Source organism: Diceros bicornis, chromosome 15 (genome assembly GCF_020826845.1).
Source record: "Diceros bicornis minor isolate mBicDic1 chromosome 15, mDicBic1.mat.cur, whole genome shotgun sequence".
NCBI classification, from domain to species: Eukaryota; Metazoa; Chordata; class Mammalia; order Perissodactyla; family Rhinocerotidae; genus Diceros; species Diceros bicornis.
Genome location: NC_080754.1, coordinates 51,995,551 through 52,020,804, shown reverse-complemented (window position 1 = coordinate 52,020,804; position 25,254 = coordinate 51,995,551). Strand labels below are relative to the sequence as shown.

The following is a 25,254-nucleotide window of genomic DNA, read 5'->3' as shown; positions in this document are numbered from 1 at the left end:
AGCAATAAAAGATGAATGGACTACTGCTATCTTAAACAACATGAATGAATCACACTAATATAATGTTGAGCAAAAAAAGTCAGGTACAAAAAGTATATACTGTATGATTCCATTTATATAAAATTCAAAAACAGGCAAAACTACTCGGGTGTTAGAAGTCAGGACAGTAGTTGTCCGTTGGAAGAGGGTTGGAGGAGCTTCTGGGAAGCTTGTGGCATTTACTGTCTTTTATCTGTCATTTTACTTATTTGGTCATAGTTAACATAGGTTAGCTTTGTGATAATTCATCTAGCCGTGCACTTAAGATTTGTGTACTTTTCTGTATGATTGCTATACTTCCATTTAAAAGTATAAAAACTAATTTGAAGAATGAGAATAAATACTACAGCATTGGTTCTTAAATTTTAATGAGATTAAAGATGACCTAGGTTGTAAAAACGCAGATTCCCCAGGCTGTCCTCAGACATTTTGATTCACTAGGTCTGACTCTAAGAATCTGTATTTTTAACACTTGCCCTAGGTGATTCTGATGCTTCACACTTTAAAAAATGCTGATTTAGCATCTGTGGGTTCACGTGTAAGAAATTTGTCAATTTAAATTCAAGTATGAGTTGATTTGATCTCTAGTTGCTAGGAGTAGCATTTCATCACCAGCTTAATGTTTTCCAGATGTAGTGACAGTTGTTTAAAATGTTCATATTTATTCTTATAGCGTGGCTTTATTGAATCTATTGAATTGTGCAGTTTTTCAAATTTGATTAAAAGACAAAAAATTTTATTCATTTCCTGTTGCATTTTTAACAATACAGAGACATTTGATTTTCCTGGGACATAATAGCTTTTTTAGATACAGATATTTAGTTCTAGCTATATTCCTCATGTAATAATGTAAAAGAACTTTGTAAAAAAAAAAAAAAACTAGTCTTTATCTGCAGAGGAGAGATCTTAAAATGGAAGCAAAATAAGATTTGAAACATGTAGAAAAGAACATTGCCGAGTAAGGCTTGTTAAAACCTAATAACTAAGAGTCAAATCATTAACTAGTAAAACCAATCAGTGTGTCAGGATACATATAAAGTCACTTGTAGAATTCTGTGAGCTATACAGTTTTGTCGGTTCCAGTGTAAACATCTGTTGACAGCAAACCTTCAGTAAGTATTTTTTGCATCAATGGAAGGTCATTTTATTTCTAAAATTCCATTACCAGATTGTGGTATTCTTTAATAGAACATATAAACAATATTTATGTAAAAAAAAAAGCCTGAAATCCATTTCACGTGTTTTGTTATTAACATGAACTCTTGAGTGTGTATTTTTCAACCAATTCCAGATGTTTTAAGATTTTGTTTTTCAGCACAAACTCAACCTGATAGCAGCCATCTGTTCTGGATGATTCAAATTCATCTCTCTGAAAGCGTTGAGAGTGGATTTGGTAAGGCATTTAGGTCTCTTCTGGCTCAATGACTATAACATTAAGTGAAAATAGTGCCTCATACAGTTTATTTAGATGTTCTTCCCATTTCATGACCACCACCACTGTCCATGCCCACTCTCCCCCACCACCCAGAGTATGGAAAGGTGGGATTAGGTGCTGAATATAAGGAAAGACCTGTTAAACATGAAAAATCATTAAATAGTGAGTAGGGGATATTTATCTTAATTGTTTACTGAAGGAATGGGCAGTGGCAGGTGTGTGTGTTGTGGGTTTTTTTTTTTGCAGTGTTAAATTTTTGGACTAAATCCAGCTGTGATTTGAGGAATTCACAGTACTTTAAGTGAAGGCCAACACTTAGACAGCTGTAAAGTTGACCACCACCTTTATTCCACCATCTCACTCACAATGTTTAGAGATGAATGCTATTTTCTTTTAGACTATAGAACCTCAGCTTAATTTAAATTTACCTTTTTAAAACTGTCTACGTATTTTTTTTTCCCATTTTGCCTGGCTTGAACAGTAATAAATCATTCAGATCAAGTAGCCTCTTCTGAGTACATATGAATTAATAAATTTGTGAATATAGGTCTGTAATCAAAGGATCATAGTTCAATTGCCCTCTTTATAGGAATCTTAATTTGAAAACAAGATTGGCCACGGACAACTAATTATTTGCCATCAAATCATTAAAATGTTACTGGCATCCCCTAAAAGAGAGAACTATCTTAAAAAGTTCACTGGCAGCACTGACTTGTTTGGAAAGTATATGTTTATATGTGTTTGATTATGTGTATGTTTATATATATTTGTCTGTATTTTTGAAATTGTATCAACACTCATCTGTAATATCTAAATAAGATACATAAAATACTTTACTTTTTCAACCTCTAAACCCCTTGAAATTCCCTGGGAATCTGCCACCTGAAACTTTTTTACCACTTCATGACAACTTTCAGTTAGAATACCTATAATGATAATACCTTTTTCCTTGTATGCTATTTTTACTACTTGATTATTATATTTTCTTTATAGAAAGAAATAAGTTTAGTTCCTTGATTTCTTTCTTTAGGGTTGCAATTTTAGTCTCTGTTTTGTGAAATTTCTTTGAAAAAATTACTCAGTTTTTAACACATCTGACAAAAGTAACTTGTTCTAATTTATGAAAGAAAAATTTAACAGGCAATCAAATATTAATCTCTGTGAAAGTAATAAGATAAATATGTGAAAATTATTTTAGAGCTTGTTTTTCATATATGTTGACCGACTGGTACAAGAGTAAAACCTGCATTAGATGAGTGGCTGCAAGCTTCTCCATCAGTTGGTCTCCAGTAATAATGCTTTTTAAGGCCATTGGAGACTTCTGCAAGATACAGACGTCCATCCACAACAAATGGCTCCACATCTGTGTTGTCTGGTTTTAGACGGCCTATTTGAATTAAGTCAGAATATGCCTAGGATTTTTAAGAAAAGAAAAACTATTATTAAGAAAATAGTTTATTCATTTTACAGTGCTTAAACAAATTTCAATATTCAAATTAGCTGTGCTAATTTAGTTTAAAATATTCTGAATAACATTGCTGAATTTTAATATTTTCCAGTTATTGTACATTTTTATTGATTTAATTCCACACAATGAAATTATAATCTTGCAAAACTTATAAATAAGTTTTAATGTATAAGGCACATTTTGTGTTTTATGACTCCCAGAGTTGTTAATTGTCTATATTACCAATTTTGTGGACCAAAGGTCCCATGGTCAAAATTTTCAAGTCCCACAGCAGTTCTTAAATGAAGGAGTAGGGCTGTTGTATATGCCCTTGAAGATCTGGTGGTAGCCAGGGACCCATTTCTCAGAAAAATAAACAATCACAGATTTTGGCATACAACTGTAGGGAGTTCATGAACCCCCTGAAGCTAACCTACAGATTTAGGTTACGAGACAATTCCCATAGTATTAGATGCTAGCCTGGCTGGCCACCTAATTATTTCTTCATTGCAGAATTTTCTTTGGATATCTCTTATGGATCACTGGAATCTATGTAAGGGTGTCATACAAATGTGTTAAACTAAACTGGTTTGTCAATAAGGTGGTGATTATACAGAAAGGCAGAAATTTAGCCAGTAAAAGATTTCAAGTCTAGTTGCTTTCTGCTTCAACTTGTCACTATTAGTTCCAAACTTAACTTACCTTCTAATGTGTAGAATATGGATATCATGTTTTTCTAAAGTTAAGGGTTTTTATAAAACAACAGTAGTGTACATTTTATTACTCTCTTTAGTGGTGGAATTTTGGTTAGTCCTTTTGCAGATTTTGAGAATTTTAACATCTGATTTTTTCTTCATTCTTTCCAAATGAAAACTATTTGTTACTACACTTTTTATTTTGAAAGTAGTAGCAAGTGCTCAGTGTATTTACATAAGCGACACACCAAATATTTTGGCAGTTTATACTCTCTCTCTCCAAATTCCGTGTCTTGGTTTAATTATTGAGTAGCAGATTAGAGATTGTGCTACATCAATTTAGAATAAATCAACAATTGTGATTTAAAATTTTTTTTAACTTTGGAGGAATTGGGACTGTGAAATTCAGTGATCTTTATACTTTTATGAAGTATTTGATATCTTTTGCTGTTTCAACCACAAAACTTTCCAGTAGCTACTTTTTAGGACTTATGTTAAAATGTATCCAAACTGCACTCTCACTATTTGTAATCATTTCTAAGGCAGCTAGCTGTAAATGTCTGATGTCAGAGAAGACCCCAGAAAAAGCCTTCAGTGAAGAAAACAACTTACCACACACGTAGCCTCATCAAATTTGTTTCCCCAAATGTAGATGTTAGAGAGAGTGGGATTTGTTTTCATTGATTGTGAAAGTGCAACAAGTCCTCCTCCCTCTATGTTGTTGCTGACCACTGACAGCCTGCAGGAAAGAGAGAAGTAATGACCCTGGAGACTAACAGTTCTGCCAAGAATGCATGGGTTAGCAACAGCATTTATTACAAACGTTTTACTGTGTAAAGTCTTAGCATTAAATATGTTTAATATAGTAGTCAAAATATTGACCATATAATTCCTAAAATCCAAGAAACTTAGTTCTCTAACTCAGTGCTTAATGTACCCAGTAAAGCTACCTACATTTTGGAAATCGACAGTCTGTTGTTTTATATTATTCAGTATATGTTTGGGTGGATTACAGATATATTTTTCAGGATAAAGTCATCCAAATAATATTTTCTTCTTTGATTCATTCTTATTTTTAAGTCTTGATCATATTGAATGATTATGATTTTTCTGTTAGAATTCAGGATAAATAATATAAGCAATAAGAATTTTCTCATTAATCTTAAGCAATCATAATTAGAATCAATCTAAATTTTAAAAGTTTTGAAAAATAGAAATTGAAATGTTTACTGTAACTTAATGTCAGTTTAGAAACTAAGTTTTGATTCTTCATCATGAATCTTAAGAGTTAAGGGGTTTGAGGTTAGTATTCTAAAAATTTGAGTTTTTCTGTTATTTTGATTAAATATAAAACCATACTAACGCTTTAAGACTCCTGTTGTGTGAAGCAAGAGTTTCACTGAGATAGTTTGCTCCTGCATCTTCTATTCTGTTAAAAGAAAGATCTATTACTTCCAGGGTAGTATTGCTTTTCAGTACATCAGCCAAATACACCATTCCATCACGAGTTATTTTATTGCTGGGAAAGGAAAAATATGTATATTTGAAAATAGGAAGTATTGTTCTTTTATTCATAGAGATAACATGCTTGAAAACTGTTATAGAGTAATAAACGGTACTTTCTAATTTAATATTTATTTTAATCACTCAATTTCCAAAAATGTTAATGAAAATTTGCCATAAAATATTGTTTCCATTCTGGTTTAAGTCATGCTTCGCTTAACAACAGGGATATGTTCTGAGAACTGTGTCGTTAGGTGATTTCCTTGTTGTGCGAACATCATAGAGTGTACTTACGCAAATCTAGATGGTAGAGCCTACTACACACCTAGGCTATATGGTACTAATCTTATGGGACCACCGTCATATATGCAGTCTGTTGTTGACCAAAACATCGTTATGCAGTTCATGACTTACATAATTAAACTGTGCACTCAAGTTATTAGGAGATATAATATCAGTATAAACTAAATAAAGAATAAGGCTTAGGATAAAAAGTTCACAACAATGGTTGCATTTTATAATCTTTGGACTTACTGTCTAACAAATTATCCTATGTACTATGAATATTTACATAGATTATTCCCACGACTTAACTTCTGAATTACTTAATCTATAAATTCTCACTTACCAGCTGACATCAAGGTAGCGTAGGCTCCTGTTCAGATACAGTGCATCACATAACTGTTTAATACCACAATTTTTTATATGATGCTTACACATGTGTAGTTCAACAAGGCAGTGATTTTCCTTCAACATGTGGCCTATGTGAACTGTGGACTCTTCCTAAAAATAGATAAAATCTTTTTTCTAAAATATAATTTTGAAGCTGTATCTGTTTATTCCAAACATATGCTGTTACTTAAATTAGCTTTTTAAAAAGATTATATCAGTTAAGACTGTTAGTCTACAATTTGCATTTGTTTGGCCTGGCTTTTAAAAATATTTTTGCCACAAATGTCGTCTTCACCATCTTAGAAACAGGCAGCAGGAACTTGTAAAATGCAGTAACTAAGTGATGTAAAAGAGGCTGGTTAAAAAACAATAATCATTTTTTAAAAAATCATTCCGGAAGGAAAAAATCAGACAATTGGTCCTATGATTTACTGAGCATATAAGCTCCCTTTTGCTGTTCTCTCAAGAGTCTAAACCTTTCTTGCACCCTCCATATGTTCCTGACTTTGCTCTTGATCTCCACTCTTAATAGTTTTTAGACAAAATACAAAGACTTTCCCCATCTCGATTCTGTTTTAAAAATACACTCATTAACCCCGTGATATATCCAATCCCTCCCTTTTATATTCATCCCAGATTTCTAAATATGTTTTACTCTTGTTTTCTGGTCACTGGAAGACTTTTTCTTTTTAATTCCAAAATCTAGCTGCTTCCAGGCAAAAGGTATATAACCTCGATGAGGATTTGAATACCAAGCACTTAAAAGATTTTATTTATTTATTTTTTCCCCAAAGCCCCAGTAGATAGTTGTATGTCATAGTTGCACATCCTTCTAGTTGCTGTATGTGGGACGCGGCCTCAGCATGGCTGGAGAAGCGGCACAGCGGTGCGCGCCCGGGATCCGAACCCAGGCCCACCAGCAGTGGAGTGCGAGCACTTAACCGCTAAGCCATGGGGCCAGCCCCCAAGCACTTTAAATTTTTAACAAAATCAAAGCATGTTTTAAAATGAGTGGGCCAAAGTATTTTATGGAACGAGAAGTCCCCTTGTGTGAATGCTGTATTTGTAATAAGTTTTATAGTCACTGGTAATGCTGATCACTAACACAGATAACTATATATGCTCTAATTATGTAAAAGTACTTGGAGAAAAACCTTAAAAGTTAAATGAAGCCACATAGTAATAGCAGATAGTATATGATCTTTATAATAAAACTGTCCAAATGCTGGCTTTACCTTTTACTAGTTTTATGAATGGGCAAATTATTTCATCTAGCTGAGTCTCAGTTTCGTTTTCTATAAAATAGGTGAAATTATATTTCCCTCACAGAATCAGTTAACAAAAAGTACCTGGCACAAAATAAGTGTTCTATAGAAAACTGCAAAGCATTTACTGTTGTTTAGTATTCTATAATCCTATATCTGATCTGTTTAAATTATTGCTTTGACACTGAAAAGATATACCCAAAGAAGCTGTAGTTTGGGATCTTAACAAACGCAAACTGACCAATTAGGGGGTCCAGTATTGCTCTGCGTGGTGCCTGGAACAAAGAACATACTCAATGGATATTCATGTTTTATGCCTTGGTTGCATTTTTAGGTGAAGAAGCTTGAAAGAGGGACCACCCTTATTAAGGGAGGGAACTAGTATCAGAAACGGTAAAGGGTTTTAGCTCCATTCACGGAGTTTGTGACTTAATTTGCCTAGGGTGGCACCTGGCATTGGTATTTTTCCAAGCTCCCTAAATAATGAACAGTAAAACCCTTAAGTGGAATAGGTGTGCAGGCTTATATTTGGGAACAGCAAAGTATGAAGAAACACAAGAGGATTTTACTCCACAGCCATTTAAGAGGAGAATGGTACTCAGGGATAGAGAGGGTTGTGGCTGCCTTGGAAAGGAATAGAAGCCGCTCGAGTTTAGCTGACTGCCCAGAAGCACCAGGCAGACACAAGGGCCTAGGCCTGAGAAAGGGCCCTGGGCTTAAATTTAATAACTACTCTCAGATGGATTTGGGAATAATGACACCACTCAATGTACTTACAAGAGGAATTGTGCTTCTAATGTGATTTCATATAGTTTAACATATTTTCTCAGGGCTTTAACCAGAAAATTTTGATTTAGCCTTCACATCTCCTGTCATGTCCTCAATCTGAGAACCTTCCCTGCCACCTCTTGTCCCCATGTTGATTTTTTTGTGTGTGTGAGAGGAAGATCAGCCCTGAGCTAACATCCATGCCAATCCCCCTCTTTTTGCTGAGGAAGACTGGCCCTGAGCTAACATCTGTGCCCATCTTCCTCCACTTTTTTTTTTATGTGGGACGCCGCTACAGCATGGCCTGACAGGTGGTACGTCAGTGCGCGCCCAGGATCCAAACCCCGGGCTGCCAGTAGCAGAGCACATGCACTTAACCACTACGCCATGGGGCCGGGCCCCCATGGTGATTTTGATGTCCTTCCTCATGCTCCCAAAGGCACCCTGAGCATATCACTCTCTAGACTTGTCGGTCTCCCTCCATGTGGACTGAAAGCTCCTCAAAGACAAGGGCCATGGGCTTTATTTGACTTATCTCTAGCACCCAGCACTGTGTCTGCTTTAGGGCTGCATTCAAATATTTACTGAGTGAAGGAAACACTTCACGAGATGCTTCCTTTGAGCCAGGTATTTTGCTGATCTTTAAGTAGGGTTCTTGTATTTGAGGATTCTGGGTGTCTTGTTGAGCAGTAGATATATGTACATGAAGCAATTAACATGATGTAAAATTCCAAAAATTGTGGTACAGAAAAGTGCAAAAGTAATTCAAAGGAGAGATCCACACAGGCAAAGAATGCAAAATACACTTATGAATGTGAAAAATACTTTAAAAATATGGCTAATTCTAAATTACTCATATTAAAGGGGAACAGTGAGGTAGATAATTTAAAGACTAGATAAAGTGCTGTGAACATTTTCTTTTACTAGATATTCTCTGGTTTTGTTTAGAGCAATAATAAAATGAATTCCTATTCTCTAGCTTTTTATAACTCATAAGAGAGGAAAGCCACCTACAAGAATGTTAAGGAGCAAGGAGAAGCCTTCTTCAAAGTAGGAACCATGTTTTTCCTCATCTTTCTGTCTCCAGCATGCAGCCCTACCTATCGGATCGAGCCCAGACTTCCCAGCCTGCTCATCACACACATTTGCCATTGTTACTCATGATTTCACAGACGTAATGGTTCAGTCACATCAGTATAACGAACAACAAAACAGTTCACACTGAGCTCTTATAATCGAGTCTCGAAAACTTGAATCACTGATGCTTTCGTCTTAACTACTTTGCCCCTCACAGGTTTACTCACTGAGAATTTGAGTTAATGAGAAAAAAAGATGACATGTTTCCTGCTTAAGCAAGCAACATCTAAAATCATATTTAGGTAGAAAACTCTTATCAAGAATTAATAATTTTATTTTAAATAAAAGTTTTTCTTCGTAAACAGTAGTTTACAATTCTAAAAATACAAGGCCTTCATGAACCTTCAGTAAGTAGTACCTTGGTTTTCTTCACATGTAATAATATCAATTGCCATCACTTTGAATACATACCTGTTCACCATATAGTATAGGTCGGTTTAGGTTTATTCCCTTAATTGTTTGGTTCTGAGTTAGGACTGTAGCAAATGCTATCACACTCTGCATTCCCTAAAAACAGGTAAATTCATTAAGGAAACTGACAAAGTATATAAATGAATCTCCCTAAATATTTCAAGATCAGTTATCTGGATTGTTATAAATTATGTTTTTAAAAAGTTTAAGCATTTCCTGCTCCTTAAATTGTAGGTTGATCAAATTCAGAAATGAATTGTTACTGTGTTCTTTTCTCCCTGCCCTAAAATCTATCTACAACATGCAAGGGGAGTTTCTTCAAGTCTCAGTATCCATCTCCTAGTGTGTTTGCCTCTAGGTTTGCTCCTCGAGGTTCTGTATGATGCAGACCTCAGACACACAGACACACATGTGGATCCCAGCTAGGGCTCTATGCTGCTTAGAACACATATGCTTGTACCAGCATTCCTTTATATTCATACTCTTACTTTAAGTGAGTGGGTGGCAGGACAGGAGAGGGTTACTAACCACATTTTTCAAAGCTCCCTCTCTACATTATTGGAAGGGCCTAATCCTCCCCCATCTCTGTGATGGGCACCACCACACACACCCGGCTGTTATGCCAGAAACCCTGGGCCTCCTCTCACTCCGCCACTCCTCATACCCTCCCACCCAGTGCATCAGTAAGTCTTACAGATTCTTCTTCCAAAAGATGTCTCAAATTAGTCCATCTCTATGGCCACCACCCCATCCCCAGTCCTCATGGCCCACCTGGACTGCTGCAGTAACTTCCTAAGTGGTCAGGGGCTTCCTCTTGCCACCCTCTAATTCCCAGAGAATTAGAGAAACCAGAGTAATCTTTTGAAAGTACCCGTCAGATCATGTCACCCCTCAACTTAAAGCCCTTCCATGATTTGCATTTATAATACAATCCCCTCTTCTTCCTGTGGCCCATCACCCACGACCCACAACCACAACCCACAACCACGACCCACAACCACAACCCACACAAACTTGCTGGATCTCTGCGAACTTCTCCACCTTCACTTTGAGGCACTCTTTTAACTTCCTCTGCCCCGCCACTCTGGCTTTTCAGTTCTTAAAACCTGCCAGACTCAATTTCACTCTTCATGTACTTCCCTCACGATTTTTTGCCATCTCTGAATATCAGTTTTACTATTTACCTAATAGTTTTCCATTAAATCAACTCACTTTTTCATTTATACTTTAAAACTCGGTATCACTACCATAAATGGAAAACCATAATCCCTTAAAATAAATAGAAAGCATCTGTAAAAATAAATACATGAGTATTAAAATTACCTCCTGTGTACCAGTACTGCTACGCAGACCACACTTGGGGAAGCACTATCTTAGAGTCTGTGTGTGCTGGACCCCCTGCCTGGGATGTTCTACCATGGACCCTCTCCAAGGCAGTTTTTCCTCATCCTTCAGGACTCCTACATATTACCTCCTCAGGTCTTACGCAACCATCCTATCGTGCAGATTACCCGCTCCCTATTATCAGAGTACTTGGCCATCTTTGTAGCACTTTTCTCTGCTTGTTTATTGATATTTTCTCAACTAAAATATAAGCTTTATAAGAGACCATATCTGAGGCATTCTTATATCTTTAGAATCTAGGATTGTGACTTGGTATGAGTAGGCAATATATATTGAATTTTATATATTGCTTTCCCAGAACCACACTGGCTGCATCTACCACCTTTTTAAGCTTCAGAACCTATTACCCCAGAGAACTTCCTGGGCCATCTTATTGTTTGTGTGTCCCCATGATTTTGCATTAATCTGAGGCTGTACAACAGGTTCCCAACAGTAGGCCTCAAGGTTTGAAAGCATGTTGGAGAAAATGAAACTTGGAATTTGAAGACATGCAAAAAACACACACTTCTCATTTTTAGGCCAGATGAAAGCCCAGAGCAGCCTTTGGCATCATGGTTCTAGGTTTTTATGCTACAATATAACTACTCACTACAAAATGTTTTCTAAAGTAAAAAATTATAAAAAGAAAAAAATTATACTAATTAAGTAGTATTTGTTTAATTAAAATGAACATAATCTTTTTCTTAAAAAATCCCATACAGGTTAAGAAGGGTTATGGATGGAAGTTTAGGGAGATTTTTATTATACTGAGTATTCTTCTGTAGTATTATTTACTACAATCTGATTTTATCAATAGCACTATTATGCCTAGGTTAAAAAAAAAAAAAAGCTTTTTCTCCGATATTAGACATTAGGGGCAAGCTCAATCATTCCTAAGACTGTCATTTAGCTGGTCTCCTTAATGATTCTCTATGCTGGTTTCCAGGGAGAATGATCCAATATCTGGGTGATTTTCTCATAACCAATTTACTCACCAGATCACAGTCACCCAGATCTAATTTCTCTAAGGATGAATTAATTTGTAGCATTGCAGCAAACAACATGCCACCTTTATTTTCAATCTTGTTTCCAGTCATTCGTAGGTACTTCAGAATTTTATTCTTCTGAAAAGGAAAAGAATCAAAACTTGGTTAAGTTTTTAACACACAGAGTTCTCTTTAGATTACATGAGTTAGGAGACTATATTACTATTTGCAGACTCATCAATTTTTCATGGAGATAGAACAGAATATATTCCTTAAAGGTAACATTCAGTTTCCCATAATAGATGAAAATCTGGTTTAATAGTTTAGCATAAAGAATGCCCAGAAAACAGATGCCCCAACAATGACCAGTAAATGAAGCAGATTTTAATAAACGTTCATGTCACTGGAAAATCTATAAATTTATCTTCTAAGAAAATTATACCACTTTTTTTATTGAGGTGAAATTCACATAACACAAAATTAACCATTTTAAAGTGTACAATTCACTGGCTTTTAATACATTCACAATGTTGTGCAGCCATCATCTCTAGCTAGTTCCAAAACATTTTCATCATCCCCAAAGGAGACCCTGTACCCATTAAGCAATCACTCCACATTTCCCCATTTCACTTTTAGTGATATAATTTCTCAGAGATTGGCGAATTTAATTCCTTCTCTTATTCCAATCTTTTGATAACTCTTTCACAAAGAAAATTACAGATGTTTCATTGTTCTAATGAATAAATATGAGGACATATAAGTGCAAAAAATTATCTTTAAAATTAATTTCAACCCCCCGTGAGAGCAGGAAGAAGGCAAGGATGTCCATTCTCACCACTTCTATTTAACATTGTATTGGAGGTTCTAGCCAGGGCAATTAGGCAAGGCAAGAAAAAAAAAACAAAGGGCATCTGGATTGGAAAAGAAGTAAAACTATCTCTGCATATGACATGATCTTATATATGGAAACTCCTAAGGAATCCACCAAAAAAAGCTGTTAGAACTAATAAATGGGTTCGGCAAGACTGCAGGACACAAGATCAGTCTATAAAAATCAATTGTATTTCTATACACTAGCAATGAGCAACACAAAAATGAAATTAAGAAAATTCCATTTACAATAGCATCAAAAAGAGTAAAACATTAGGAATAAATTTAACAAAAGAAGGGCAAGACTTGCACACTAAAAACTACAAAGCATTACTGAAAGAAAGAAGATCTAAATAAATGGAAACACATCCCATGTTCACGGATCAGAAGAATTAATATTGTTAAGATGGCAATACTCTCGAAATTGGTCTAAAGATTTAAAGCAATTCCTCTCAAAATCCCAGCTGCTTTTCTTGCAGAAATCGATAAACTGATTTTTTTTTTTTTGAGGAAGATTGGTCCTGAGCTAACATCTGTTGCTAATCTTCCTTTTTCTTTTTTTTTCCTCCCCAGAGCCCCAGTACATAGTTGTGTATCATAGTTGTAGGGTTGTAGCTCTTCTATGTGGGATGCCACCTCAGCATGGCTTGATGAGCAGTGAGTGGGTCTGCACCCAGGATCTGAACCAGCGAACCCTGGGCCACCAAAGCAGAACACGAGAACTTAACCGCTATGTCACCGGGCTGGCCCCAATAAGCTGATCTTTTTAAGTGATTAATTCAGATGGAAATGCAAGGGACCCAGAAAAGCCAACAGGATCTTGAAAAAAGAACAAAGAAGACTCCCACTTCTCAAGTTCAAACCTACTATGAAACAACAGTAATCAAGACAGTGTGGGACTGGCATAAGGACAGACATATAGATTAATAGACTAGAATGAAGAGTACAGAAATAAACCCTCACACTTCTAATCAATTGATTTTCAAAAAGGGTGTGAAGAAAATTTAATGGGGGAAGAATAGTCTTAACAAATGATATTGGGACAACTGGGTATCCACACGCATAAAAATGAAGTTAGACTCCTACCTCGTATCATATGCAAAAATTAACTCAAAATGGATCAAAAAACTGAGAGAGCTAAAATAAAAAACTGTTAGAAGACAATGTAAGTGTAAATCTTAGCGACTTTGGGTTAGGGAAAGCCTTCTTAGATAGGCTTTACAACAAAAGGACAAACAACAAAAGAAAAAACAGATAAATTGAATTTATCAAAATTAAAAATTTTTTTGCTTCAAAGGACACCATTAAGGAAGTGAAAAGGCAATCTACAGAATGAGAGAAAATATTTGCAAATCATATATGTGATAAGGGACTTGTATCCAGAATATATAAAGAACTCTTACAACTCAAAAGACAAATAATCCAATTTAAAAATGGGCAAAGGGGGGCCAGCCCAGTGGCATAGAGGTTAAGTTTGCACGCTCTGCTGTGGTGGCCCCGGGTTCACAGGTTCGGATCCCAGGTGTGGACCAACGTACCCCTCATCAAGCCATGCTGTGGAGGCATCCCATATACAAAATAGAGGAAGATGAGCACAGATGTTAGGTCAGGGCCAATCTTCCTTAGCAAAAGAAAGAGGAAGACTGGCAACAGATGTTAGCACATGGCCAAGCTTCCTCACACACAAAAAAATGGGCAAAGCATTTGAATAGACATTTCTCCAAAGATAATATACAAATGGCTAGTAAGCACATGAGAAGATGCTCAACATCATTATTCATTAGGGAAATGCAAATTAAAAGCACAAAACCTCTTCAGACCAATAGGATGGCTAAAATCAAAAAGACAATAACAAGCGCTGGCGAGGATGTGGAGAAATTGGATACTCATACATTGTGGGTAGAACTGTAAAAAGGGGCAGCCACTTTGGAAAAGTGTGGCAGTTCATCAAAATGTTAAGCAGAGTTACCAAATGACCCAGCAATTCCACTCCTAGGGGTATACCCAAGAAAACTGAAAACACATGAGCACATAAAAATATGTGCAAATATTCATAGTAGCATTGTTCACTACAGACAGAAAGTGGAAACCCAAATGTCCATTAACTGATGGATGAACAAAATGTGATATATCCATACAATGGAATATTACTTGGCAATAAAAAGGAATGAAGTATGTTACAACATGGATGAGCATTGAAAGCATTAAGCCAGTCACAAAATGCCACCTGTATGACTCCATTTATATGAAATGTCCAGAATAGGCATCTAGAGACAGAAAGTAGATTAGTGACTGACAGGGGCTGAGGAGTGGGGGAGAAAAGCATGGAGAGGGATTGCTAATGAGTATAAGGCTTCTTTTTGGGATGAAAATGTTCTAAAAACAATGATAGTGGTGATGGTTGCACAACTCTGAATATACTAAAAAACCCACTGCCCTGAACACTTTAAAAGGGTAAATTTTATGTATGTGAATTATATCTTAATGAAGCTGTTTATTTTTAAAAATGATTTCAAAAGTGCTCATGTAATGTCCACATTTTAATAAATTGAAGTGCAATAAAAATATACATTCCCACTATTAAAATAAGTTACATTATACATTTTACATTTATATACATTAACATTTTATTCTGTTGGTTCCAAGCTATCAGAAACTAAAATTCCCAAATAAAATGTTAGTTTAAGGTATACAAATGCTTACATGTAGTGCTTTAGCAATCAATTCTCCACCTTCAGGACCAATATCATTGAACATAAGGTTTAAGTAAATGAGATTATGTTGTTTCTAAAATAAAGAGAGAAAAGAAGCCTTTACACATGTATTATTGGAAATCAATTGATAATATATAACAGCTGCTTTATTTAAACAAAAGTATTTACCTCCAAAGAAAATCTTTAGAACCCAGAAAATCTGAAAGTCCAGCAAAAGAAACTACCATTAAGGAAAAAATCACCATTCTCATTTAAATATAATTGCAATATAAATGAAAGAAAAAGACTATATTCAGTTTTGACCAATGATTCAAAGTATGGATGTGCTTTATGTACTTATAACCATCATGTACAAGAAGTTCGCAAAAGATGACCCAGGACGTGTAGGTACCAGCTCTACTGAGACCAAATACATAAACGGGTTTTCAGTGTATTTCAAGTGTTATAAATACAGCCCAGGTCAGGACCATAGACAGGTTGCAAAACAAGTGTTTTCTGTGTGTGCCATTAGACTAGGTGGCTTCACAGTAAACAGAACTAAGAACGTTTTGATGCCGATGATTTTTGCAGCATTTTTATTTGTGATTGCTGAGAATAACTTGGTTATTTCATTTTTTTTTATATCTTCACTCTGTCCTTACACTGTGTGCCACTTTTATGGATATGAGAATTTTAAGATCATTTTAAGCTCATTAGAAGCACTTTTAGCAGATGAGATTGGGACAGGAAGTTAGGAAATTAAAAAGCCAATTTAAGGGAGGAATCAGAAAAATGATATATGCTGCTTTAATCATGTTAACTGAAAATACAGACACTTGTCAATCTTCTGAGGTTGAAACAAGGCCTTTTCTTTAAATACACCTACTCTGATTGGCAGACCACACTGTCTTTGTTAAATGAAATGCAACCATAATACAGCATTTCAACTTGGGTGTCTCCAAAGTGAAATCTGCCATCAAGGGTTAACTTAGCAAGCTTGGGGTGTTCGCACCCTCCCTGGACGTTCGAAAGAAGAGACTGTTCTTAACTGGCTCCTGGGAGGAAAAAAAAAGAGCTAAGAACATTTTGTAGTAATTTAATACCTGAAGCAGTTTTGCAGCATAGTATGCGCCAACGTCACTTATGCAGTTATATCTAACATCCAAACCTGAAGAACACAGAAGAATAGAAGCTGATACTCCATATGATGAATACTTAACATCAGGAAAATGAAAACAGGAGGTAATGATTCTTAAGGAGACATACCACTAATGTATGGCGTCTTCTTTAAAATTCTGGCAAGAATCCAAAAATCTTCACCTGTTACTCTTTCTACTGGCATTAAGCGACTGTTACCAGCAATGTTTAATGTGATTCCTTCCAATCTGTTAAAATACAAAAAAGAAACCCAGTAAAGAAATAAAAGTATTTTTCTTAATGTGTAAAAAGTAACATCATGGATAGCATTTACTGGACCCAAGTATGTACCACAATATAGATTTAACACCAAGTAACTTAAAACTACCAAATATTCTAGATTTTGCAAAGCAATTTAATATATGCTGTATAATTTTGCACACACACAATAAAACAAAGTATCCCCACTTTGGTAGACAATGACATTGAAGACGTGAGTGATTTACATAAATAAACCCAGCCCACGGGAGTCAGGGACAAATCTGGAGTCCAGACCTGGAGACTGCTGGTCTAGTGCTCTTCGTGTTACTGCACAAAATCGGGTCCTCTTGCCCGATGTGCACAAAAAAACAATTAATTACAGCATCGGCTTTTGGGGGAGAAGTCAGCTTTATTCTGTGAGATAGATCTGCAGGGGGACAGGGGGCATGTGCCCTCAGATCTGTCTTCCCGATTCAGGATTTGGGGTAAAATTTAAGAAATTATGGAGAACAGGCTGGCAGGACAGGTTTTGATTGGTGGGCTTCTAAACACTTATGATAGGGTTCTAACCATTTACAATGAGGTTCTCAACTTTTATGATAGGGTTCTAACCATTTATGATGAGGTGGGGAAGGAAATTTAACACCAGATCTCCCTGAATGAGGGACCCCTCACTTCTGATAAGAGTCTGACTTTTAAGTTCCAGTCATGTCCTGATCCTTTGTTTCCATGGGGAGGAGAACCTCTGGTTCCGACATCATTAATGTCAGGTCAAGATTTCTTCTTCTGCGCATGCTCTGGCTATGTGACTGCAAACTTTCTGAAAAGCAATTCTTAATCACTCTGCTGATAAGAGACGGGGTCAGTTGAACTGGTCTTGGAAGGCCCGTGGTTACATCCCCAGTGTATTCTACTACCTCCAAGACCTACTAACAGTGTCAGTCATCTACTTCTCTGAATCAAAAAATATGTTTTGTCAAGATTTGCAAATGTAAAATCACTTAGTACTCCAGGATTTTCACACAAATGAATATCAGTGAATATTATGGATGTAATCAAGTATTTGTCTTCCTTACCCCTTTTTAATTTCTTCATCCACTTCTTGGAGTACATGCAATATAAAAGGATTAATTTTCTGGGACTTTTCCATACATAGATTATAATAATCTTCCTGGAGACCATCAACAAGTTCTGGAGCTTTTGAAAAATAAATGCATTACCCTTCATTACATATAAATTATCCCAGGAGCTTTTTTTTCCAGAAAAAAAAATATATATAGATATAGATATATTACACTTATTTCAAAGACAGTGTGTGTGTGTATAGAGTTGGGGGTGGGGAAGAAAGGGAAACAGAATGATGAGTAGAGAAAGGAGAGAAATAGAAATAAGGAATGTGAGGGAATAAAAATGCTGTTTGGAGGGGGCCGGCCCAGTGGTGCAAGTGGTTAAGTGCACCCGCTCCACTGCGGCGGCCCGGGGTTCGCTGGTCCGGATCCCAGGCGTGCACTGACGCACCACTTGGTAAGCCACTCTGTGGCGGCATCCCATATAAAGTGGAGGAAGATGGGCATGGATGTTAGCCCAGGCCCAGTCTTCCTCAGCAAAAAGAGAGGAGGATTGGCGGATGTTACCACAGGGCTGATCTTCCTCACAAAAAAAAAAAATGCTGTTTGGAGAACTAGGCCATAGAAGCACCACTGAGGGTGGGCAGACACTAACTCGGAAGTGACATAAAGGGAAAACTAACCTCAATTATGTAATAGGCCTGGTAGCTGAGGAAGATGACATCCAGAGAAATTAAATATTTTGTCCAAAATCATGCAGCTAATAAGTGCAGGGTGCAGAATCAAACTGACTCCAAAGCCTCTTTCCACTCTGCCATGCTGGGCTAGGGTGACTCAAGATCTCTTATAATGGCTTCATATAAAGACAATTTTATCAGAGAATCTAAACTCAGTAGGGATCTGAAAAATCACCAAGATCCATAGGCTCCTTGGGTACCCTCTACACCATGCAAGTGGATGGCGTCTCTGAATACAGCTGTTGGTTCTTCCCAACACCAAGCTGAGGTCAGGCTCATAGACGCTTCACCTACCCTGGCCTTCCATTTACTCTTTTGTACTCTTTTTTTTAGGTTTTATGTTTTTTTATTTTGGGGGGGTTTTTTTGCTGGGAAAGAGTCACCCTGAGCTAACATCTGTTGCCAATCTTCCTCTTTTTTTCTTTTCTTTCCTTCCCCAAAGCCCCAGTACATAATCGTATATTCTAGTTGTAAGTCCTTCTAGTTCTTCTCTGTGAGCCGCCGCCACAGCATGGCTACTGACAGACAAGCAGTGTGGTTCCACGCCCAGGAACAGAACCCAGGCTGCTGAAGCAGAGCACGCTGAACTTGAACCACTAAGCTATCAGGGCTGGCTTCCATTTACTCTTTTTAAAGGTGATTTTTCCCTGTTCGGTCCTTAATAGAGAAGACAGAAACAAAGCAGAAGAGATCTCCTCCTCTGTTATATCTGTAGTTTTCCTTAATGATCTTATGTTTTCAATATTACTTTAAAAGCATCTTTTTCAAGGCACAGGCCTTCTGGGGTGGAAGCAACACTCACTTTTCTTAGAAGCACATACCATCGTCTTTGTTTTCAGTCCTACCTTTTGTGTATGTCTCTTTAAATACCTGTGCTCAGAGATCTCACTACTGAAGCAGCCTGGTGTCTTTAGCAGCCAGCCTCTCTAAGTCTCTACATCTCAGAGATGTCCTTTGCTGAGTGGATTATATGAACTAAAGAGTTTGCTAAAAAATTTGCAAACAAGATTAAAGATGAGGAACATTATATTAAAAATGAAAGCAAATAAACTTTTATAGTTTTTTAAAATAAGCTTTTTAAAAATAAATTTAACCCACAATTATTCCAAACAATGTGGGAATTTCAATATCAAAAAGAAAATAAACATTCATCAGCAATCCCATTGCCAAGAACCACCATAATTGAGGTCAGGGTTATTTCCTCCCCATTGTTTTTCCTTTATATGTACATACAAGCATTTTTAAACAAAACTGGAATATTTCAGTATAGTTCTATATCCTTTTTCTCCAATTAACTTTATATTGTGAGCAGTTTTCCAACATCATTAGATATTCTCTGAAAATTTTTAATGTCAGCATAATTTCTGTCTTGCAGATGGATGTACTCCTTCACTTATTTTAAGAAATTTTCATGTATTTAAATGATATTTTATCACAATATTTCCCAAACTGTGTTCTGTGGAATACTAATCTTCCATGAGATGATCAAAGATGTTCTAAATAGAATGGGCTTTATTGTCACATAAGTTTGAGAAGTGCTGAACTAAACAAAGCTCAACAGATCCCTATCTACAGCACCTCTCAAGACATTTAAACACTCAGGTGCACAAAAACTCTTCAAATTGTTGAGCCTGGAGGGGAGGGAGGATAAAAATGCTCCATTTCCCAGACTTATGTGACCATGGTTCACATGGACTGCTATCTAGAAATGCTACTTTAGTGTCCTCAACAGGAAAGAAAGCACGTAGATCTCAAACAGATTTACTTGTTGGAGCTGGGCTCCCATTGGGCTTCTTTCCGCCCTCCTGGCGACTACCTCCCTTGGTATTAAAAAGAGGAGCTTAGGATCACCCTGAGAAGCCCTCTGAGATTCAGTGCCTGCCCTCAGCTGGCCTCGCCACACTCAGGACGTGTAGAAATGTGTCAGACTTACAACTCATGTTTTTGTGAAGACATGAAGTAATCTTAGATTACAAGCCAAATATACCCACAGAAAGTTACAAGAATTCTCCTATTTACCTGGTATTGGATTTAAAATATTTAAAAGTTTCTGCTAAATTTTTCAGCTATTCTCTCTTTCATTTAAAATTCACCTGTCTTAAATTACACCCAACAGAACTAGAAAAAGAAGAATAAACAAAGCCCAAAGCCAGCAGAAGGAGGGAAATAATAAAAATCAGAGCAGAAATAAATGAAATAGAGACTTAAAAAACAGTAGAAAGGATCAATGAAACTAAGAGCTGATTCTTTTGAGAAGATAAACAAAACTAACAAACCCTTAGCCTGAGTCACTAAAAAAAAAAGAGAGAAGGCTCAAATAAATAAAATTAGAAATGAAAGAGGAGAAATTACAAGAGATACCACAGAAAGAAAAAAGGATTATAAGAGAATACTATGAAAACTAATATGCCAAGAAATTAGATAACCTAGAAGAAATGGATAAATTCTTAGACTCATATAACCTCCCGAAATTGAATCAAGAAGACACAGAGAATCTGAATAGAACAATGACAAGTAAACAGATTGAAGCAGTAATCAAAAACCTCCCAAAAAACAAAAGTCCAGGACCAGACAGGTTCTCTGGAGAATTCTACCAAACATTCAAAGAAGATTTAATACCTATCCTTCTCAAACTATTCCAAAAAATTGAATAAGACAGAATGCTTCCTAACTCATTCTATAAGGCCAACATCACCCTGATCCCAAAACCAGACAAGGACAACACAAAGAAGGAAAATTACAGGCCAATGTCGCTGATGAACATAGATGCAAAAATCCTCAACAAAATATTGACAAACCTAATACAGCAACACATTAAAAGGATCATACACCATGATCAAGTGGGATTTATACCAGGGATGGTTCAACATCCACAAATCAATCAATGTGATATACCACATTAACAAAATGAAGAATAAAAATCACATGATCATCTCAATAGATGCAGAGATAGCATTTGACAAGATCCAACATCCATTTATTATAAAAACTCTCAATAAAATGGGTATGGATGGAAAGTACCTCAACATAACAAAAGCCATATATGACAAACCCACAGCCAATATCATACTCAACTGTGAAAAACTGACAGCCATCTCTGAGAAAAGGAACAAGACAAGGGTGCCCACTGTCACCACTCCTATTCAACATAGTACGGGAGGTTTTGGCCAGAGCAATCAGGCAAGAAAAAGAAATAAAAGGTATCCAAATTGGAAAGGAAAAAGTGAAACTCTTGACATGATCCTATATATAGGAAATCGTAAAGAATCTAACAGAAAACCACTAGAAATAATCAACAACTACAGCAGTTGCAGGGAGCAAAATCAACTTACAAAAATCAGTTGCATCTCTATACGCTAATAACAAACTAGCAGAAAGATAACTCAAGAATACAATCCTACTTACAATTGCAATAAAAACAATAAAATATCTCGGAATAAATTTAACCAAGGAGGTGAAAGACCTATACACTGAAAACTATAAGACATTATTGAAAGAAATCAAAGATGACATAAAGAAATGGAAAGATATTCCATGCACATGGATTGGAAGAATAAACATAGTTAAGATGTCCACATTACCTAAAGCAATCTACAAATTCAATGCAATCCCAATCAGAATCTCAATGACATTCTTCACAGAAATAGAACAAAGAATACTAAAATTTACATGGAACAATAAAAGATCCCAAATAGCTAAAGCAATCCCAAGAAAAAGGAACAAAGCTGGAGGCATCACAATTCCTGACTTCAAAATATACTACAAAGCTATAGTAATCAAAATAGCAAGGTACTGGCACAAAAATAGACACACAGATCAATGGAACAGAATTGAAAGCCCAGAAATAAACCCACACATCTATGGACAGCTAAACTTTGACAAAGGAGCCAAGAACATACAATGGAGAAAGGAAAGTATCTCCAATAAATGGTGTCGGGGAAACTGGACAGCCACGTGCAAAAAAATGAAAGAAGACCATTATCTTACACCATACACAAAAATTAACTCAAAATGGATTAAAGACTTGAATGTAAGACCTGAAAGCATAAAATTCCCAGAAGAAAACATAGGCAGTACATTCTTTGTCATCAGTCTTAGCAGCATCTTTTCAAATACCATGTCTACTGAGGCATGGGAAACAAAAGAAAAAATAAAAATGGACTACATCAGACTAAAGAGCTTCTGCAAGGCAAAGGAACCCATGAACAAAATGAAAAGACAACCCACCAACAGGGAGGAAATATTTACAAATCATATATCCAACAAGGGGTTAATTTCCAAAATATATAAAGAACTCATACAACTCAACAACGAAAAACAAACAACCCGATCAAAAAATGGGCAGAAGATATGAACAGATATTTTTCCAAAGAAGATATACAGATGGCCAACAGGCACATGAAAAGATGTTCAACATCACTAAACATTAGGGAAATGCAAATCAAAACTACAATGAGATGTTGAAACTGCGGATGAAGGAGTTAAAATTTCCCTGGATTAGGGTGAAACAGTGCCTTGTACCCACAAGGTTACCGAGGGAAACAAAATAACCAAAGTCTCTGAGCTTGCCTTGTGTAATAGCAGGAGGACCGCTGATAAGAGAGGAACTTGCTGACAGCCCCCTCCCCCCACTTGACTAAGCATCTTGCAGGAGCATTAAGAAGCTAAAACGACTGATGGTAAACTTTAGACATCAAAGACTAAAAATCCACTGCATGCAACACATAGAACAGATAGTCAGGCCTGTGCGGAGGACTCTTAGAACTTCAGCCCCCATGGCCACATGCTCCCCCTCCCCTACCTAAAACCCCAAATAAAAACCCTTGCTTGTAGCTTTTCAGGGCGGTAGGGATCACACCGTTCTCCTTGCTCAGCGCTTTGCAACAAAATTTCTTTCTTCCACTACACCCAGGTCAGAGACTGGCTTGCTGTGCAATGGCTGCCTAAACTCCCTTCAGGTTTGGTATCAATATCACCTTACGCCTGTTAGAATGGCTATAATTACCAAGACAAAAAGTGACAAATGTTGGAGAAGATGTGGAGAAAAGGGAACATTCATACACTGCTGGTAGGAATGCAAACTGGTGCAGGCACTGTGGAAAATAGTATGGAGATGTCTCAAAAAATTAAAAATACAAATACCATATAATCCAGCTATACTACTACTGGGCATTTATCCAAAGAACCTGAAATCAACAATTTGAATGCACCCCTATGTTCATTGCAGCATTGTTCACAATAGTCAAGATGTGGAAGCAACCCAAGTGCCCATCAACTGATAAATGGATGAAGAAGATGTGGTATATACACAATGGAATACTACTCAGCCATAAAAAAGACAAAAATCATCCCATTTGCAACAACGTGGATGGACCTTGAGGGTATTATGTTAAGTCAAATAAGCCAGACAGAGAAAGACAAACACTGCATGATTTCACTTACATGTGGAAGATAAACACATGGATAAAGAGAACAGATCAGTGGTTACCAGAGCAGAAGGGGGTTCGGAGGTGGGCAAAAGGTGTAAAAGGGCACATACATATGGTGACGAATAAAAATTAGACTATTAGTGGTGAGCACGATGCAGTCGATACAAAAACTGAAATAATAATGTACACCTGAAATCACACAATGTTATAAACCATTATGACTTCAATAAAATAATTGGAAAAATAAATAAAAATAAAATTAACCTAAATATTGTATTTCAGGGTTTTATGGCACCAATAATTTATTTCCTATACTGTATTCATCTTAGGAGAAACATAATAAATCAGTCTTCAAATTGTAAAGCAAAAACTAGGAGTAACCAGTTACACAGGAAAATGTCAAGAATCTAACCCAAATTATAGTTTTCATCCATACCTAAGTCTTGAATTTCAAATAATCTTCACCTAACAGCACGTTTTAAAATTTCTAGAGAAAGGGCTTATTTGGGAGGTGGTTCCCTATGCCCTCCTATACTGGAACAGCCAAGTACTGGGAAATCAAACGGTCGCGAGTCAGACTTGAGCACCTATCCAGAAGTGACTGTGTGACTTTCAACAAGTTACTTAAATTCTCAGACCTTAAATTTCCTCTTATGCTCAAGGCAGAGCATAACAATGCCCATCCCGCGGGTGCAGTGAGAAATACGTAAGGCTTCTGGAACAGTGCCCTATTTACAAACACACTTAGGCATCCAAAGTGGAAATGGTGGGGGGAGGTGGGGCGTGCAGGTGGGGTGTGCTTTATTTGCTAGAGAGAATTCATGGACGCAGAAATATTAAAAATGGAGGCGGCACAGAGGTGCAAGGTCGGAATGTTCTCAAGACCCTCTTGCCCCCCTGGGCCCTGCTCTCTGGAGCTTCCACAAAAAAGGGCCCGAGAAGAGCACTCAGACACCCTTCCCGAAGACCGGAAGAGCCAAGCGACAGACACGCCTTCCTTCAGGAAAACCTATCGCGCGAAGGGCGGGTCCGCCGCGGGGACTTGGGGCTCCCCTCCCGCCGGCGTTTGGGGGCGCCCCAAAGTTCCGGCCACAGCGGGGGATCCGGGGACACCCGTCCGCCGCGCCGCCTGCGGCCGGCAGCCTGCTCAGGGGAATCGGCCGGGGCGACCCCGCAGCTCGGGCCCGGCGCCCCTCGGGGTTTTGTTCAGGCCAGGCGCCAAAGGACACGCTGCTTCTTACCGCGACCGTCGGCCAGGCCCAGGGTCGGAGCAGGGGTCGCAGTGGGGGCGGGAGGGGGTGACGAGGTCCCGGACGGGA

The 25,254-nt window shown here is 37.2% G+C and overlaps 1 protein-coding gene across 2 annotated transcripts; it reads right to left on the bottom strand.

Moving 5' to 3' along the window:
- Positions 1-389: 389 nt before the first annotated feature.
- On the bottom strand, positions 390-25,254 carry LRRC34 (leucine rich repeat containing 34). Of its 2 annotated transcripts, XM_058556384.1 has the most exons (11): positions 25,177-25,254; positions 17,779-17,899; positions 16,571-16,689; positions 16,408-16,472; positions 15,315-15,398; positions 11,751-11,879; positions 9,373-9,468; positions 5,748-5,902; positions 4,980-5,135; positions 4,229-4,355; positions 390-2,886 (listed from the first exon to the last, which is right to left on the bottom strand). In XM_058556384.1, exons 2-11 carry the CDS (start codon positions 17,850-17,852, stop codon positions 2,683-2,685), a joined length of 1,209 nt encoding a protein of 402 aa, XP_058412367.1. In that variant the 5' UTR covers positions 17,853-17,899; positions 25,177-25,254; the 3' UTR covers positions 390-2,682. The 2 variants fall into 2 exon arrangements, with proteins under 2 accessions (XP_058412367.1, XP_058412368.1); XM_058556385.1 differs by lacking the exon at positions 15,315-15,398 and having other exon boundaries at positions 25,177-25,232.